This window comes from Mobula hypostoma, chromosome 4 (assembly GCF_963921235.1).
Source record: "Mobula hypostoma chromosome 4, sMobHyp1.1, whole genome shotgun sequence".
NCBI lineage: Eukaryota > Metazoa > Chordata > Chondrichthyes > Myliobatiformes > Myliobatidae > Mobula > Mobula hypostoma.
In genome coordinates, this window is record NC_086100.1 from 55,507,371 (window position 1) to 55,525,040 (window position 17,670).

A 17,670-nucleotide genomic window follows, 5' to 3' on the forward strand; every position below is an offset into this window, starting at 1 on the left:
TTTTGAGCACACCATTCATACTTGGAGCCATAATTATTTAATTTTTACCTTCACCTGGTAGAAAATCTCACAACATAACAGTTGTCTGGCTGATATTTTCCACATTGATTAAACCTCACAGTAGAATTATTCACATTCTAAAACAAAAAAAGCCTGACAGTTGATGATTAGTGAACAGATAAAACAAGCAGACCTTCACAACATTCAAATTCTATGTTTTTACATCAAAGAAAAAATATTTGTTCAATTTAACTTGAAAACTTTTCTCAAGCTTTAACTTCTACCGCATACTTAGCTTTTGCTTGTTTGTGATGTTAATAAATGCATTTCTGGTTTATCCATCACAGGCATTCAAGAGCAAGAAAGTCAAACACTAGGTAACTTTTCCATGATTTCAAATGGACATCCTTTGCATAGTCCCGGCAGTGAAGATAATGAATATCGCTATGTCATTACAAGAATGTTCTTTTTAGACAGCAGAAGAAATGGTTCAAATATGGGTAAGAAAGAACACAATTTTGTGTGCTAACTAATGCGATGCTTGTACTTTGGTTATTTCTTTTGATCAATCCTGTTTCAAGTCATACACATTTGTAAATATTTTAGTTCATTAAATTTTAAATTATTAAATTTATAGTACCAGCACATTTAAGTGAAAATAATATTATGACAATTTATGTATGTGAAATAACATAGACACTAAATATTATGTGGCGATCTTTAACTTCTAGACTCTATTCAGGGGTTTGTATTATGATTTGTAGGATAATTTTTAAAATAATGCATGTTTGCAATTCTAATTTTCCCCCACTCCAAAAATAAAAAAAAACAGGATGGGTACAATCCTGCACCACGTTAATTCACAGTAGGATAAGATGTGAAAATGTGCATGTTAATTAATTGGATCCATCCCATTTTAGCAATGAAAAGACTGAAAAGTATTTTCAGATGATTTTGACTGATTTATGGACTACTTTGATGTTTTGCCATCTGTATCTCATGATAGCTGATAGTTATGTCTAGGTGACAAAGTTATCAGATGAGAATTTGCTTAAACGTCTTCAGGATCCATTGAATTAATGATGCAGCTTAGACGTATTTACCAGAGTAAATGGTATTCTATGTAATAAATACTGTCAGTGAAAACTGCAAAATTTAGATTTAGTGAACTGCAATACTTTTATGGGCATAGTCAATATATTAAGCTTTAAACTTTTAAATAAGATACTGATTATTACACAATCTGTTTCTCTATATCATTGTAGTATTTTATCTGCATAAAAATACAGAAATATTAAATTCAAAATTATAATCTCCCTATTTCAACACAAATTTTGAAGATGACTCCATTAATGTTATTATTTTAGTTGTCCAGAGTTTTCCAAAATGTAACTTCAAATTGTATCATACAAGTTTTAATTTCTAATAACAGCTTCCACTGAAAATGTATAAAGCACATAGCATGATATAGAGTGTTTTAAAATTTTCTTAAAGTGATATTTTCCCAATGTATTTTACATTTCAGATGGAGCAAACCTAGTGTCCTGTGGTGTTTCTGGAATTGTTCGCCTTTGGAACACCTTTAAGTGCCTGCTTGTAGCTGAGTTTGAGGCACACGCTGATGCATTGTCCATCATTATGACAATTGATAAGAAAAATAACTACATTATTACAGGGGATGTAAATGGCTGTCTTAAGATTTGGAATATACAGGTAAAGAATTATCACTTGTTTGAGCTTATGTGCAATATAAACAAGTATTCTGCAATTATCAGTTTCCAAATTAATACAAATTCAGTTGGATGATGACGACTTGCAGTTGGTGTTTCTGCAGAGAATACCCATCTATGGCCTCTTCATTAAAAATCAGGGATAAAACACTGCACCTGTTGAAAATTCAAAATAAAAATAGTGAATGTTACAAAATGCATGTCAAGCAACGTGTGGAAAGAAAAGCAGCTAATCTTTCAGGTCTGGGTCTCCGCAACAGAGCAGTGAGAAAGGAAAGCAAGTTTGTCTGGATAGCAGAGAATGGGGAAGAGGTAGAGCAGTCACCTGCTACACTAGACCATCTAGTCTCACTCTATCAATAATATTACCTTTGTTGCACACTCACATTCTTGATATTTATTGTTTATTTATTTATCATTGTTCTGCTCTTTTTCTTTGTTGTACTTTCACAGATTGTTGTCTTTTACACATTGGTTGTTTGTTCATAAGCATGAGACAGTCAGCAGATACTGGAAATCCAAAGCAACAGACACACAATGCCTGAGGAACTCTGCTGGTCAGGCAGCATCTATGGAAAAGAGTAAAGAGTCGATGTTTTGGGCTGAGACTCTTCTTCTGAGTCTACCTTTTCCACAGATGCTGCCTGACCTACTATGTTCCTCCAGCATTTTGTGTGGGTTATTTGTTTATCTTTGTTGTGTGTAGATTTTCATTGATTCTGCTGTATTTCTTTGTGTTTACTGTAAATGCCCATGAGAAAATGAATCTCAGGGTAATGTATATGGTGACACACATGCACTTCGATAATAAATTAACTTTGAAACTCCTGCTTTCACTTATGTCTAGATTAACTGTATTTATTGTAGTGGATCTGAAAGGAAAAATTCTCCGTCACTGACAGGAAGCAAATGATTAAAAATTGAAAATAAACCTAATAATTTTCCATTCATTATTGATGGAAGATCAATTATTACCAATAATTTTCTAAGATCTTTTTCTCTTTATGAAAAATACTTCACAACAACTAACAATCAATATTGATACTAACTTGAAGTCTGTTTTCTCTCTGAACTACCTTATAAGGGTAAAAGAAACCTATTATTTAATGCATAACTTCATTTTCAGATCATAACCTGCTATTTGCTTATGATGTTCCTTTCTGTCAGAAGTAGTTGATAAAATGTTGTTTTTCTTCCAGTTTGTAAACAGATTACCAAGGTTTTATTTGAATAACATTGTTCTCACACTGAAAACAACATCGTTTTTTGTTCCTTAACCTGTCGAAAGGAATTAAGCTGCATGTCATGCTTCTGTTTGTTTCCAATTAGGACTACTGCTTGAATTACAGTGATGTTATCATTACTCAACTTCCACCAATGGTAGCAGCAACAAAACCTCATTCAGATTGTATAAATCATCTTGAAACTTGTGTTCAGGACAGTCGTTTACTAATTCTCTCTGCTTCAGCTGACTGCACTATTGTTTTAAGTGACATTTCTGGATCAATGATTGGTGTTTTTGGCCAGGTACAGATTTTGGTTTTCGTCTCCTTATAAAATTCTCAGATTAATTGTAGATTAAAAATAAATTTTATTGTGACCTTAATTGCAGTAGTTAAATAAACACAGAATACTGCAGGTATTCATGGTCACAGTCATCTCCAGACTGGTGGTCTTGCATTGTTTAGTTTTAACATGGTGCAAGTTTTCTCCGTTTCTTTTTCCCTTTATTTTAAAACATTCAAAGTGAAACAGTTCAGCAGTTTGCTTTTCCCAATTGTTATGAACTTTCCTGAGTTTTGGCAGCAGTATCCTCCATCCACTCATTTATATGTGCTTTCTCCTGACTTGCATCACTGCCAAATCACCTCAGTAGGGAAGCAAAGTCTAAATTTCTTTGTTGACTGGAGTTAAATTCCCATCTAAGTTCTAAACACTGGCATGTTACCATTATTTTTGCAGAAACCACTTCCTATATATATTGCTTTAGTTAATTAACATTGTGAATTAAAATGTAGTTTAAGAATCGTACTAGCTTACTTGTACTATGTAGCATTTGCTTTGTTTTAAACATTAGCAAAACTCAGGTTACAAAGGATTCAATTTTAAGTACATCGCTTTAGTAATAGGAGCACTAATAGTAATAGACTAAGACAATTGTGCCGCTTCAAGGAGTGCTATATGAGGTCATTCTTACCCTTGGCCAGTAGCCTCGAAAATGAGTCAACATATAGCCGGGCAAGTGATGACCCCCTCCTGTTAAACTGTTTGAGGTAACATTTTTAATTCTTCCTTAATCCTCTTCTAATACTTGTATATCTGTGCACTTGTAATGCTACTGTGACAATGTAATTTCCTTTGGGATCAATAAAGTATCTATCTATCTTTTATTCTTTTGATTAGGTAATAGCCACTGTGCTTATAAAATAAAGGCAAGTGCATCAAGAGGGCAGTGGTAACTTACAAGTTCTTGGCTGAAGAATTTGGGAAGAAATACCATTTGAGAGATTCAGAGGTTGATAATCAGGCCATCCCTTTACCAGTCATATATACATTACCATAAGATGGGGTTAGGGAGTTGGATTTCATAGTTCGTGCTCAGTGCAGAAATGGCAATGTAATAGTGAGGAGGATAGTAGCAGAACTGAGGATAATTTACTGTGAGTGCACTATTGCAAAGGGCATATACCTGGCTGATATATTAATCTGGACAAGGGAGTGGTCAGTGCATAACGTTGGACAGCACTTGTAAAGCACAGCAGCATTCTGAGAAACTGACCTCTCCTGTGCTTTTGGCTATTGAGAACTGCAGTCAGTTGTGTAGTGGTGACTTGGGTTCATTTCTACCACTGTCTGTAGGTAGTTTGTATGTCCTCCTTGTAACCGCATGGGTTTCTTTTGGGTGCTATGGTTTCCTCCCACATTCCAAAAAAAAAGTACAAGTTAGGTTAATGAATGGTGGGCATGCCATTTTGGTGCCAGAAGCACATCCTCAGACTGTGTTGGTCATTGACAAAAACGATACATTTCACTGTATGTTTTGATATTTTGATGGACATGACAAATAAAGCTAATCTTTTTTCATTGTTAAGTTCTTTTACTTCTTAAAAACTGCTTCCATAATAGATATTAATTCATATTATTAAATTGTACTTAAAATACTTCTACCATGATGAGCGAAATTCTAGTGGTTACTGAAGTACCAAGGAAATTTAGATGAATTATATCATATCTGAACATAGATTGGTTAAATCCTAAATCACTTAAAGTTACTTAAACAGCATTTATGAAATGTATCTAATTTGAAGCTTTGAACTTAGGATGAACATTGGCGAATTGGTAAGAGTTCACCTCCTTCCATAATAAAGATAACCCCCACAGAAGGGAAGACTCCAAGTCAGAAATCTGTGAAAAATAAAGAATATCTGCCAATTCCCAAACACATTGTCCCTATTATTGAAGAGAAAATTGATCCGAACATCAGGTGAGTTACTAGCTGGAGAGAGAATTGATGCAGAAAAAGTAATTTATCAGCTGTTTGCTAGTTTATGTTTGCTTGCTTCTATGTTTATTAGTGTTACTTTGGTTTGCACACTGTTATCTTAGCTAATATAGAACATTCAGCATTATCTGTCTCTCTGTTATGTTTTCACATCTTAAATAGTTCTGAAGTTTTTGTTTTTAAATCTGTATATTTAATATTTAGACATCAACTAGAGCTGGAAATTAAATTGCATAGAATCGAAATGTACTGATTCCAGACAAGGTTATATACTATCAGTTACGTGAATAATCAGCTTTCATGATGGGGTGTATAACAGCATAGGAACAGAATGGGAGTGGGTTGTTCAGCTCCTTCTGTTTGTTTCACCAGTCAGTGGGGTGATTGGTGTTCTAACTCCGTCCATCTGCCTTGGCCCCAGTGCCCTGCAAAACAAAAACAGAACTAATTCCATTTTGAAGAAGGCAGGAAAGGAGAGAAAAAGTGGGGAACTAAGGCTGTCTTAGCTTGCTATCAGTGGTGGGAAAAATATACTGGAATCTATAATAGAAGATTTAATCAAAACTCCAAGACAAAAAGAAAAAAATCAATGTTGAGTAATGAAGTAAAAATAATATTCTTTGAAGATTTGACCAGCAGAATAGTTAAAAAGGAGAGAAGGAGCCAGTAATTGTATTTCTGGAAGATTTTCAATAATGTCCTGCATAGGAAGTTGATTGGCAAGGTTAGTGCACGTGGAATTGGTGTTAATATATGGACAAGGATTGAGAATTAGTTATTGGCAGAAAGCAAAGAGTGGGGAGAGATGGATAGTTCATAGGTTAACAGGCCTATGTGGGTACTGAAGGCATTGGTCCGTGGGTCTCAGCTTTCCACAACCATATGGGGGAGTCTAAGACCAGAGGACACAGTCTCAGAATAGAAGGATGTCCACTTAGAACAGATATGAGAGGGAACTTCTTTAGCCAGGGAGTGGTGAATCTGTGAAATTCGTTGCCACAGATGGCAAGGTGACCAAGTCTTTATGTATATTTAAGGCCAAGTTGATAGTTTCTTGATTGATCAGAACATGAAGGGATATGGGGAGAAGGCAAGAGACTGGGCTTGAGAGGAAACTGGATCAGTCAAGATGAAAACACGGACCAGACCTGATGGGCTGAATGGCATATTTCTGCTCCTATATCCCATGGTCTTATGATCTATATCAATGGTTTGGCTGAGAGAGCAAAAAGTGATATTTGCAAGTTTGCTCATAGAACAGTATAGCACAAGACCAGACTGTTCAACCCACAATGTTGTGCCAAACCAATTAAATGGCTAACTAAATTAATCTCTTCTGCCTGCACAATGTCCATATGTTTCCATTTTTCTTCACATTCATGTGCCTATCTAAAGATCTCTTAACAGTCCCTAATGTTTCTGCCTCTATACCATCCAGGGAGCACACTCCAGGCACCCACCACTTATCCCTCACATCTCCTTTGAAATCACCCCCTCTCACCTTTTAAATGCTTGGCCTTATGCCTCACATAATCTTATAAACCTCTATCAGATCTCCCTTCAGCCTCGTACTCCAGGGAAAATAGCCCAAATTTGTCCAACCTCTCATTATAGCACACGTCATCTAATCCAGGCAACATCCAAGAGAAACTCTTCTGCACCCTCTTCGAAGCCTTCCGATAATGGGCCAACCAGAATCGTGCGCAATACTCCAGATGCGGCTGAATTAGAGTTTTATGAAGCTCCAACATAGCTTCTTAACTTTTGAACTCAATGCCTCAACATGCCAAATGCCTTTTTAACCATCCTATCAACCTGAGTAGCCACCTTTAGGGAGCTATGATCTTGGACCCTAAGATCCCTCTACTCATCAACTTTGTTAAGTATGTTTCCATTAACCATGTACTGTACTGTCTCTTTACATTTGACCTACCAAAGTGCAACGCCTCACATATGGCTGGGTTAAACCCATCTGCCATTTCTCCACCCCTACCTGCAACTGATCTATATCCTGCTGTATTCTTTGCCAGTCTTCTACACTATCCACAATACCACTAATCTTCGTATCATCTGCACACTTACTAACTTACCTGTGTACATTTTCATCCAGGTCATTTATATACGTCACAAACAGGAACGGTCCCATTATAGATTCCTGTGGAACGCCTTGTTAAACCCTTTACAAAAATTGATGTAGACAACACCTGAAGCTCTACCTTCATCAATCACCCTCATCACCGTGTGAAAAATCTCAATTCAGTTAGTAAGGTATGACTTGCCCTGCACCGAGCCATGCTGGTTCTCCCTCATTAGGCTGTGGTTTTCCAAATGCTCATGAATCCTATCCCAAGAATTTTCTCTAGTAATATCCCTACCTCGGATGTGAGACTCACTGGTCTATAGTTTCCAAGATTATCCCTGGTTCACTTCCTGAATAGTAGAACAATATTAGCTACTCACCAGTCCTCCATAACCTCACCTGAGGTACGTGCCACTCTGAATAACCTGGAGTAGATCCCATCTGGCCCTGGGGACTTGTTTAGCTTAATATTTTTTAAGAGATCCGACTTTACCTCCTCTTTTACTTCAAGCAGCCCCAGCATATCAATACACTTGGCACTGATCTCCTTACCTTCCACGTCCTTCCCCTTGGTAAGTACTGATGTAAAGTATTCATTAAGGACTTGAGTGGCCTTACCCCCTAGTTATTCATTTGCTCTTGATGTATGTATAAAATGCCTTGGGATTGATTCTCTTTAATCCTACTTGGCAAGGAATTTTCATGGCCACTCCTGGCTTTCCTAGATCCTTTCTTGAGCTCTTTTCTGGCTTCTTTAAAATCCTCAAGGGCTCTGTTTGATTCTAGCTTCCTAAGCTTTACATACTTTTCCTTTTTCCTTTGACTAGTTCAACATCTCTCCCAACATCCAAAATTCCCTTGGCTTGCTATTCTTGTCCTTCCTTCTTACCGGAATATATCTGTTCTGTACCCTGTGCAGTTGATCTTTAAACACCTTCCACATACTGGATGTTGATATGCACAATAACAGCTGTCCCAATTAACTTTCCCTAGTTCCTGCCTAATGCTATCATAACTTGCCCTGCTCCAGTTTAATTATTCTCCTGTAAAGTCCATACTTACCCTTATCTGTTTGTATTTTGAAACTTAAGGAGCTGTGGTCATTTTACCTTAACTGTTCACCCACTGAAAGGTCAGTCACCTGGCCAAGCCCATTACCCGACACCAGGTCCAGTACAAACCCTCCTCTTTTTGGACTATTTCCAAATTGATTTATGAAACTTTGCCGGTTGCACCTATCAAATGCTGCCCCATCTAAAGCCCTTGCAGTCAGGTTTCAGTTTACATTAGGAAAATTGAAGACCCCCATGACAAGAATCGACTGATTTTACATCTTTCTTTAATCTGCCTATATACCTGTTCCTCAATGACCTGGTGGCTGTTGGACAGTCTGTAGGACAATCCCATCAGTGTGATTGTAGCCTTCCTATTTTTGAGCTTTACCCATATAGACTCAGTGGACGAGTCCTCCATAGTGTCCCCTCTGAGTGTATATGTGATATTGTCCCTGGTTAGTAGTGCAACTCACCACTTCTTTTATCTTCCACTCTATCTTTTCTGAAACATCAAAACCCTTGGACATTAAGCACCATTCCTGTTCCCCTCTCAACCAACTCCCTTGGTACCCTTGCTGTAAGTTCATCATCTTTACCCATAATATTCCTAGCATTAAAAGGCATACACTTCAAACTATCTGTCTCATTGTATCTATTACTTCGCTCCAGTATATTTTTACTGGCCTTGACATCTATACTCATCTCCATTCCTCCACTTTCTGATGTGCTGCTCTGGTACCCATCCCCCCGTCAAACTAGTTTCAACACTCCTGAGTAGCACCAGTGAACCTCGCAAACAGCATATTGGTTCCCCTCTAATTTAGGTGCAACCCGACCCTTCTGTACAAGTCATTCCCGCTGAGATATGGTTCCAATTCTAATCTTGGCCCACTCCCACAATAGCTGCTCCACTTAAACCTAATTTCTTTTTATTTGCTCTTGCTAAAAAGTTACTAATAACTGAAGCAATCTCCTGCTCTGCAGACAAGCCCCAACCTGCCCTGCTCGTTTTTTTTTTAAACTGGCATGTAAAGTCCACAAGGAACTGTCTCCAACTCTCTCTGGATCCCCTGCTCTGCAGACCATGCTCATGATGCTAAAACAGGTGGGATTGCACAAACGAGGATATAAAAGGCTTCAAGGTAAGGACCCTATCAGAGAGAATTTAACGTAGAGGTCATCCAGTTTAGTTAAATGGTGGGAGATTGGTAATGCTGCTGCTCAAAGTGACCTAGGTGAACTTGCACACAATTGCATGCAGCTACAAACAAGCAAGTAATTAGGAGGGTAAATACTTTGACAGTATAGCCTTCATCTACTTCTATTTCTGTTATGCTGTATAGATACTTATACGAATAGAATTTTGTTGATTTATTAAACAAACTACTTATTATATTCTTAATTTGCTTCTTAGTATTTTTGCAATTGTATTTTTCAGGGTGAACATATGGGAAACTACAGTACTAGGCAAAAAATTTAGAGAAAGCAGGATCCAAAGAAGACCACGACCTCGTCTCTGTACCTGTGTCAAAGTACAGAACCCGATAGGTACAGGCAACTTGTTGACACAGTCTTTTGCTTTCATACCTTGCATTCTATTTGTGCTGATCTATAAGGATATATTTGAACAATTTTTTTTAAAAAGCTCTCTTAATTCACAACCAAAATAATTTTGAGCAAAGAAACTCTTTTGATGTCATCTGCACAAATTCAGATTGTAATCTTGTATTTGAACATGTGCCAAATGTGGCTCATTCACTACTGCAACATTAAATTTGGCAGTGTTAAAGGAATCTAAGTTAATACGTGTCACAAATATTATTTGTGAGTAATTAGATCAAATTTTATGTTTTAAACCTCTGAACAAGAAATGTTGAGATATCATACATTAAAGGAACACGAAAACACTCATCCAAGGGGATCATATGATTTGGAAAATGAATTTACCCTTACTTAAGCTAATGACTTTGCCCAAAACTGCTAATAAAATCAGCGTTTGTTTGTTTGTTTATTTATTTATTTTACTATGGCATCTCTAGTTTGAATCTGCTTACCTGCAAGTTAATTTCAAAATAGAAACAAAGCCATCACTAATTGTAAATCTGAGTACATTTCAATATACAGTATATGAATAACTTTCTGTTTGTTCCTCAAATATACTTTGTTTTAATGCCTCATTAAACAGAATGATAGTGTTTAAAGAAAAGTCTTAAAATAATTATGTAAAATGCTTACTTCTGCATTCCTTTGCAGGAACATTTAGTTCTCTGCATATGGAAGATTTGGAGAAAATTATTGATGTGCCAAAGCCAGATTTTCTGCAGAACACCCATAAATACTTTAATGGAAAGACAGAGGAAGCTTGTAGTGACAAACTGACAAATCCTACATTGCCTGAAAGTAAGCTGTGAATTCCAATTTAGCCTTTAATCGTTTCAAATGCAAGTTAAATGTCTGAGTTTTATCGTCCAGAAGTTCATTACCATATCTTAAGTGGCAATATTTTAAATTTCAAAAATAAGACATGCAAAGCAAGACAATAATCCAATAAAAGAACTTTTAATTTATTAAAGCTTATGTTGATGTAAATCTAATTGAATAATATATTAAAGATGTGTGCTGGTGTGTAAATATGCATTGATTGCAAATGTGTTACATAGAATATATATTAATGAGAATATATATATTACTTAATGAATGTACATAATAAACCATGATTTATTTCTCATACCTAGTGTGAGTGATGATTAATCATTTTAGTAATCATTGTACAAGGGGCTGCAAGAAGGGAAAAAATGAAATATGAGGGCAAACTAGCCAATAATATAAAACAGCATACTAAAAGTTTTTTCTGTTATATAAACAGTAAAAGGGAAGTGAAAGTTGAAGCAACACACACAAAATGCTGCTGGACACAGCAGGCCAGGCAGCATCCATAGGAAGAAGCACAGTCGATGTTTCAGGCCGAAACCGTTCATCAGGACTAAGGTTTCACCACCATTTTGTGTGTGTTGCTTGAATTTCCAGCATCTGCAAATTTCCTCATGAAAGTTGACATTTGGCCACTGGAAAATGATGCTGGTGAGATAGTAATGGAGGACAAAGAAATGGCAGATGACTTAATGGGTACTTTGCATCAGTCTTCACTGTGGAAGACACTAGCAGTGTGCTAGAGGTCCGTGAGTGTTAGGGGGCAGGAGTGAGCGCCATTGCTATTACAAAGGAACAAGTGCTAGGCAAATTGAAAGGTCTTAAGGTGGATAAGTCACCTGGACCAGATGGACTACATTCCAGAGTACTGAGAGAGGTCGCTGAAGAGACAACAGATACATTGGTCATCATCTTTCAAGAATCACTTGATTCTGGCATGGTCCCAGAGGACTGGAAAATTGAAAATGTCACTCCACTCTTTATGAAGGGATAAAGGCAAAAGAAAGGAAATTATAGGCCAGTTAGGCTAACCTCAGCGGCTGAGAAAGTGTTGGAGTCTATTATTAAGGGTGAGGTTTCAGGGCACTTGGAGTCTAATGCTAAATTAAGTCAAAGCTAGCGTAGTTTCTGTGAGGGGAAATCTTGCCAGACAAACCTATTAGAGCTCTTCAAGGAAGTAACAAGCAGTGTGTCAAATGAGAGGCAGTGGATGTTATTTACATGGATTTTCAGAAGGCATTTGATAAGGTACCACACGAGGCTGCTTAACAAGACAAAATCCTATGCATTACAGGACAGGTACTGGCATGGACAGAGGAACGGCTGACAGACAGGAGGCAGTGAGCAGGAATGAAGGGGGGGGGGGCCTTTCTGGTTGGCAGCCAGTGACAAGTGGTGCTCCTCATGAGTCAGTATTGGGACTGCTACTATTTACGTTGTCTATCAGTGATTTGGATAATGGAATTGATGGCTTTGTGGCAAAATTTGCAGATGATACAAAGATAGGGGTAGGTAGTATTGAGGAAGCAATGTGATTGCAGCAGGACTTAGACAAATTGGAAGAATGTGTGTAAAAAAAAATGGCAGATGGAATATAGTGTTGGTAATGCATTTGGTAAAAGGAACAATAGTGTGGACTATTATCTAAATGGGGAGAAGCTTCAAACATCAGAGGTACAGAGAGACTTAGGAGGCCTCGTGGAAGACTCCCAGAAGGTTAATTTACAGGTTGAGTCTGTGGTAAAGAAGGCAAATGCAATGTTGGCAATTATTTCAAGGGGAATAGAATATAAAAGCAAGGAGATAATGTTGAGCCTTTATAAGACACTAGTCAGGCTGCACTTGGACTATTATAAACAGTTTTGGGCATCGTATCCCAGTGAGGATGTGTTGTCTTTGGACAGAGTCCAGAGGAGGTTCACGAGGATGATTCCGGGAATGAACGGGTTGACATATGAGGAGCATTTGGCAGCTTTGCGCCTCTATGCACTGGAATTTAGAAGAATGTGGGGTTATCTTTTTGAAACCTACCAAATGTTGAAAGGACTAGATAGGGTGGATGTGGAAAGGATGTTTCCTTGGGGGGGGGGAAGGTATCCAGAACTAGAGGGTGCACCCTCAAAATTGAGGGATGACCATTTAGGACAGAGGTAAGGAGGAATTGTTTTAGCCAGAGTAGTGAGTCTGTGGAATGCTCGGCCACAGATTGCAGTGTAGGCTAAGTTTGTGGGTATATTTAAGGTGGAAGTTAACAGTTTTCTGATCAGTCAGGGCATCAATGGATATGGCAAGAAGGCGGGTGTATGGGGTTGAGTGGGATCCAGGATCAGCCATGATGGAATGGCGGAGCAGACTCGATGGGATGAATGGTCTAATTCTGCTCCTATGTCTTAGGGACTCAGAATAGCTCTCTCCATTTAGTATTTCCTCTGGGATTGAACCACTGAAACAAAATGGTTAACCTTACAATCGCTGTATTTTAAAAGTCAATTGACAAAGTGCTGCTTAGGAAGCTGCTAGGTAAGATAAGAGCCCATGGTATTATAGGAAAGATACTAGCATGGATAGAAGATTGTCTGACTGACAGGGGGCAAAGAGTGGGAATAAAGGTGTCCTTTCCTGGTTGGTTGCCGGTGACTAGTGGTGTTCCACAGGGTTTGGTGTTGGGACAGCTTCATTTCATTCTTATGTCAATGATCTGGATGATGGAATTGATGGTTTTGTGGCCAGCTTTGTGGATGATACAAAGGTAGGTGGAGGGGCAGGTAGTGTTGATGAAGCAGGGAGTCTGCAGATGAACTTATTCAGATTAGGAAATCGGCAAAGAAGTGGCAGATGGAATACATGGAAGTGTATGGTCATGTACTTTGGTAAAAGGAATAAAGGCACAGACTATTTTCTAAATAGAATAAATTCAGGAATCAGAGCTGAAAAGGGACTTAGGAGTCCTCATGCAGGATACCCTAAAGGTTAATTTGCAGGTTGAGTCAGTGGTAAGGAGGGCAAATGCATTGTTATCAATCATCTTGATGGGACTAGAATATAAAAGTAAGGACATAATGCTGAAGCTTTATAAGGCATTGGTCAGACTGCACTTGGAGTATTGTAAGTAGTTTTGGGTCCCTTATCTAAGAAAAGATGTACTGGCATTGGAAAGGGTCCAGAGAAAGTTCACGAAAATGGTCCCAGGAATGAAAGGGTTAATGTATGAGGAGCATTTGATGGCTCTGGGACTGTACTCGCTAGAGTTTAGAAGAATGGGGAGGGGAATCTCATGGCATCCTATTGAAACTCATTGATCAACCATACTGGAATGGTGGAACAGATCTGATGGGCCGAATGGTCTAATTCTCCTAGGTCTTATGGAGAACTGACATGCTGAGATAGATGTTTAGAAGCACAAAACAAACCATAGGTTTTCAACAAATCAGGACCTTACAGCACACACCTTTGAAGCTAGAATAAATTAGAACAGGACAGCATCTGTGGTCTCATGAGCTTGTGCAGCCATTCAAAATACTTCCTGGTTCTAGATTCTCCCAAAAGGAGAAGTGTAGCGATGTGCTACACACAGAGCTACAAATAACGACGCGCAGTCTGTAAGTTGCACTCAAGACTAGTATATTCAAACTTTGTGGCACTGGCTTTTATGCAGTTCCGTTCCAGCACTCTCTGGGCGGAAATGACATCAGAGGTGCATTACAAAAGTCTGTCCCCGTGCGCGGGCTTTCTCCCCGTACTGGTGAAGAAGGTGGCCCAGTGCCATTTTGGGGCTGGCCTCTCTGCCGACGCGTGCACCATTTTGTGAATCTGCGTAGAAAGTGAGTCGCCATGTAACATGCCCCCCCCCCCCCAGAACTGGCGATACACCCCCCCAATGTCCACAGTCTGGACCAGTCTCTGTTTGGGAGGTCTGCCTCTGCGCCGCGGTGCCTGAACCTCGACCGGCTGCGTCAAGTCCACATGGGCCAGTTTGAGTCGGTCCACCGTGAAAACCTCCTCTTTCCCCCCAATATCCAGAACGTATCTGGACCCGTTGTTCCTGATCACCTTAAACGGCCCCTCGTACGGCCGCTGCAGCGGTGTCCAGTGTGCGCCCCTTTGTACAAGTACAAACTTACAGTTCTGCAGGTCTTTGGGTACGCAGGTCGGGATCTGTCCGTGCTGTGAAGTCGGTACTGGGGCCAGGTTGCCGAGCCTGGTCTGGCCTGCTGTTGGGCGCGTGGCTTGGTTATCTGTCTGATGGACGCCCTGCTCTCCCTCTTGGCTTTCCACAGCACGTCTGCCTGGGCTGCCACCTTCCGGGGGTAACTGAAATCTGCGTCGGCCAGCAGCAGATGTACGTCCTCGGGCAGTTGCTCTAGGAATGCCTGCTCAAACATCAGGCAGGGCTTGTGTCCTTCAGTCAGGGCCAGCATCTCGTTCATTAATGCTGATGGTGGCCTGCCTCCCAAACCGTCCAGGTGCAGCAAGCAGGCACCTTGCTCACGCTGTGAGAGGCCAAAGGTCCCTATGAGCCCCGCTTTGAATGCTGCATATTTGCCTTCTTCCGGGGGTGACTGTATGAAATCCACAACCTGGGTGGCTGTCTCCTGGTCAAGGAAGCTCACCATGTAATAGTAACACATGGAATCAGAAGATATCTGCCGAATCTGGAACTGGGCTTCTGCTTGGTCAAACTACACGTGTGGTTGCAGTGTCCAGAAAGTTGGCAGTTTTAGCAAAACTGCGTGAACAGCTGAAGAGTCGATCATCTTTGGTCCAAATCCCACTTGGACCGTCAGGGTCACCGATGTAGCGATGTGCTACACGCAGTGCTAGAAATAATGACACGCAGTCTGTAAGTTGCACTCGAGACTCGTTTATTCAAACTTCGTGGGACTGGCTTTTACGCAGTTCCGTTCCCGCCCTCTCCGGGCGGAAATGATGTCAGAGGTGCATTACAAAAGTCTCTCCCCGCGCGCGGGCTTTCTCCCCTTGCTGGTGAAGAAGGCCCAGCGCCATTTTGGGGCTGGCCTCTCTGCCGACGCATGTGCCATTTTGTGAGTTGGTTTGCCTGTGTAGGAAGTGGGTCGCCACAGAAGCATCCTCTCAACATCCATCCTGGCAAGCTCCCTCAGGATATTTTTATTTTTTGATTTTATTTCAAGCTAACAGGCCCTTCATGCCCAACAAGTCTGCACCACTCAATGACTCCCAAGTGACCAATTAACCTCCTGACCTGTACGTGGGAGGAAACCCACACAGTCACAGAGAAAACATATAAACTCTTTACAGACTGTGGCAGAATTGAACCTGGGTCGCTGGCACTGTAATAGCATTACTCTGTTATGCTACTGTGTCACCCATATGTTTTAACAGGTTTCAATATACTGTATCTTTCAATAAGATCACTGATCTTTCTGTCAAGCTTCAGTCAGTATATACCCAAACTGTCCAATTACAAGACAGCTCAAACTCGTGACCCTTCTCTGAACTACCTTTGGTGCAGATATAACTTAAATAGTATGACCAAAACCTTGCACAGTACTCCAAGTGCAGCCACTCCTGAGATTATAGTAACATTTCTGTAGTTGATTTCCAATATAATAGAAATGAACTTTCCATTTGACTCCTTAATTACATGCTACACTTGCAGATGAAATCATACAATAGGTACCGCAGGCAGCTGCTCTATCTTGACAATATATTTATATGTTTAGATGCATATGTTGATTTCCTTAAGATATAAAAGGACGGATTAGGCTAAAACTTTGGTTCTAACATAAACCTAAAGTTGAGGAGCTGCTTTTTTCAAAAACCTAATAAATATTTTTCATTAATCTTATTCTTAGCATGTCCCTGCTGTTCATTGTGGTTGTGTTCAACAGTGTTTGATAATGGAATATTAACGGGCAATTTATATTCAAATAAACTATCACACAACTTAAGATTATAAAGACAAACTGGCAATTGATCTTATTAGAAAAAATCGCTAAAATGCTTAATGCACTAAAAGTATTATGTTAGTGATTTTTAAAAATTTAGATCTAGTTTTGTGAATGGAAACTGAAAACGATATCAATTATTAATAATGTCTGCAAAAATGGAACTTTGCATTATTTCATTGAGGATAACCTGCCATTTTCACTTCATTAATAGCAGTAACAGTATGTTTTGATGAGAATAGCCTGTTTCCTAAAGAGATGCTGGATTGTGAACACAAAATAAAGCTCTTGCATGAGGAGGATTTAAATGTGAGGAAAGTAGCAGTAAATGGGAAAACTTCCAGAGTGAAACCAAGGTTGGTAAACTTTGCACTGTAATAGGAATGAATTCATCAAGATCATATCAGCTGGACTCTTGATATGCACCTGGACATCTGAGTGACTGTCAGTTACAGAATATAGGAACTGTAAAACTGTTGTGAACATAAAACTAATATAAACAATTTATTAAGTCTTTCCAACTTATATGGCTGTACATCACATTGAAATAATTTCTGTGGTACAGTAATTTGTATATTACAGATTTTTTTACAGAGAGCTTAGACAATTATGAAACATGATTTTTTTTTCAAACAAACAGAACTTGCAATTCTGTATCCCTAATTCTAAACATTGGATAAATGTAATTTTAATCAGTCTGTCTTAGCATTTTACCTTCTATGGGGAGGAAGGTAGTTGGGGTTCAGTATTAAATGTGGGGGGTGATAGATAATGGGCAAAATAGAATACGGTGATCGCAATATGATTTTCCTTGCTGTTGAGGTTAATGGATGGAATATTTTCACAGGACACAGTACGCTAACTGGTTCAAATTGCTCATTTTGCTCTCATCTAAAACAAAATTACTTTCAGAGAGTTGAGACAGACTTCATGTCGAACATGATCG

General features: G+C 39.1%; 1 protein-coding gene across 1 annotated transcript in view; it reads left to right on the plus strand.

The window, feature by feature from the left end:
* LOC134345942 (WD repeat-containing protein 49-like) overlaps positions 1–17,670 on the plus strand; it is a 44,969-nt gene that overhangs the window by 26,410 nt on the left and 889 nt on the right. Inside the window, exons 12-18 of the mRNA XM_063047292.1 lie at positions 348–500; positions 1,526–1,713; positions 3,060–3,257; positions 5,051–5,214; positions 9,806–9,915; positions 10,621–10,767; positions 16,939–17,080. Of these exons, the coding sequence (XP_062903362.1) occupies positions 348–500; positions 1,526–1,713; positions 3,060–3,257; positions 5,051–5,214; positions 9,806–9,915; positions 10,621–10,767; positions 16,939–17,080 (1,102 nt within the window). The remainder of the gene's footprint in view (positions 1–347; positions 501–1,525; positions 1,714–3,059; positions 3,258–5,050; positions 5,215–9,805; positions 9,916–10,620; positions 10,768–16,938; positions 17,081–17,670) is intronic.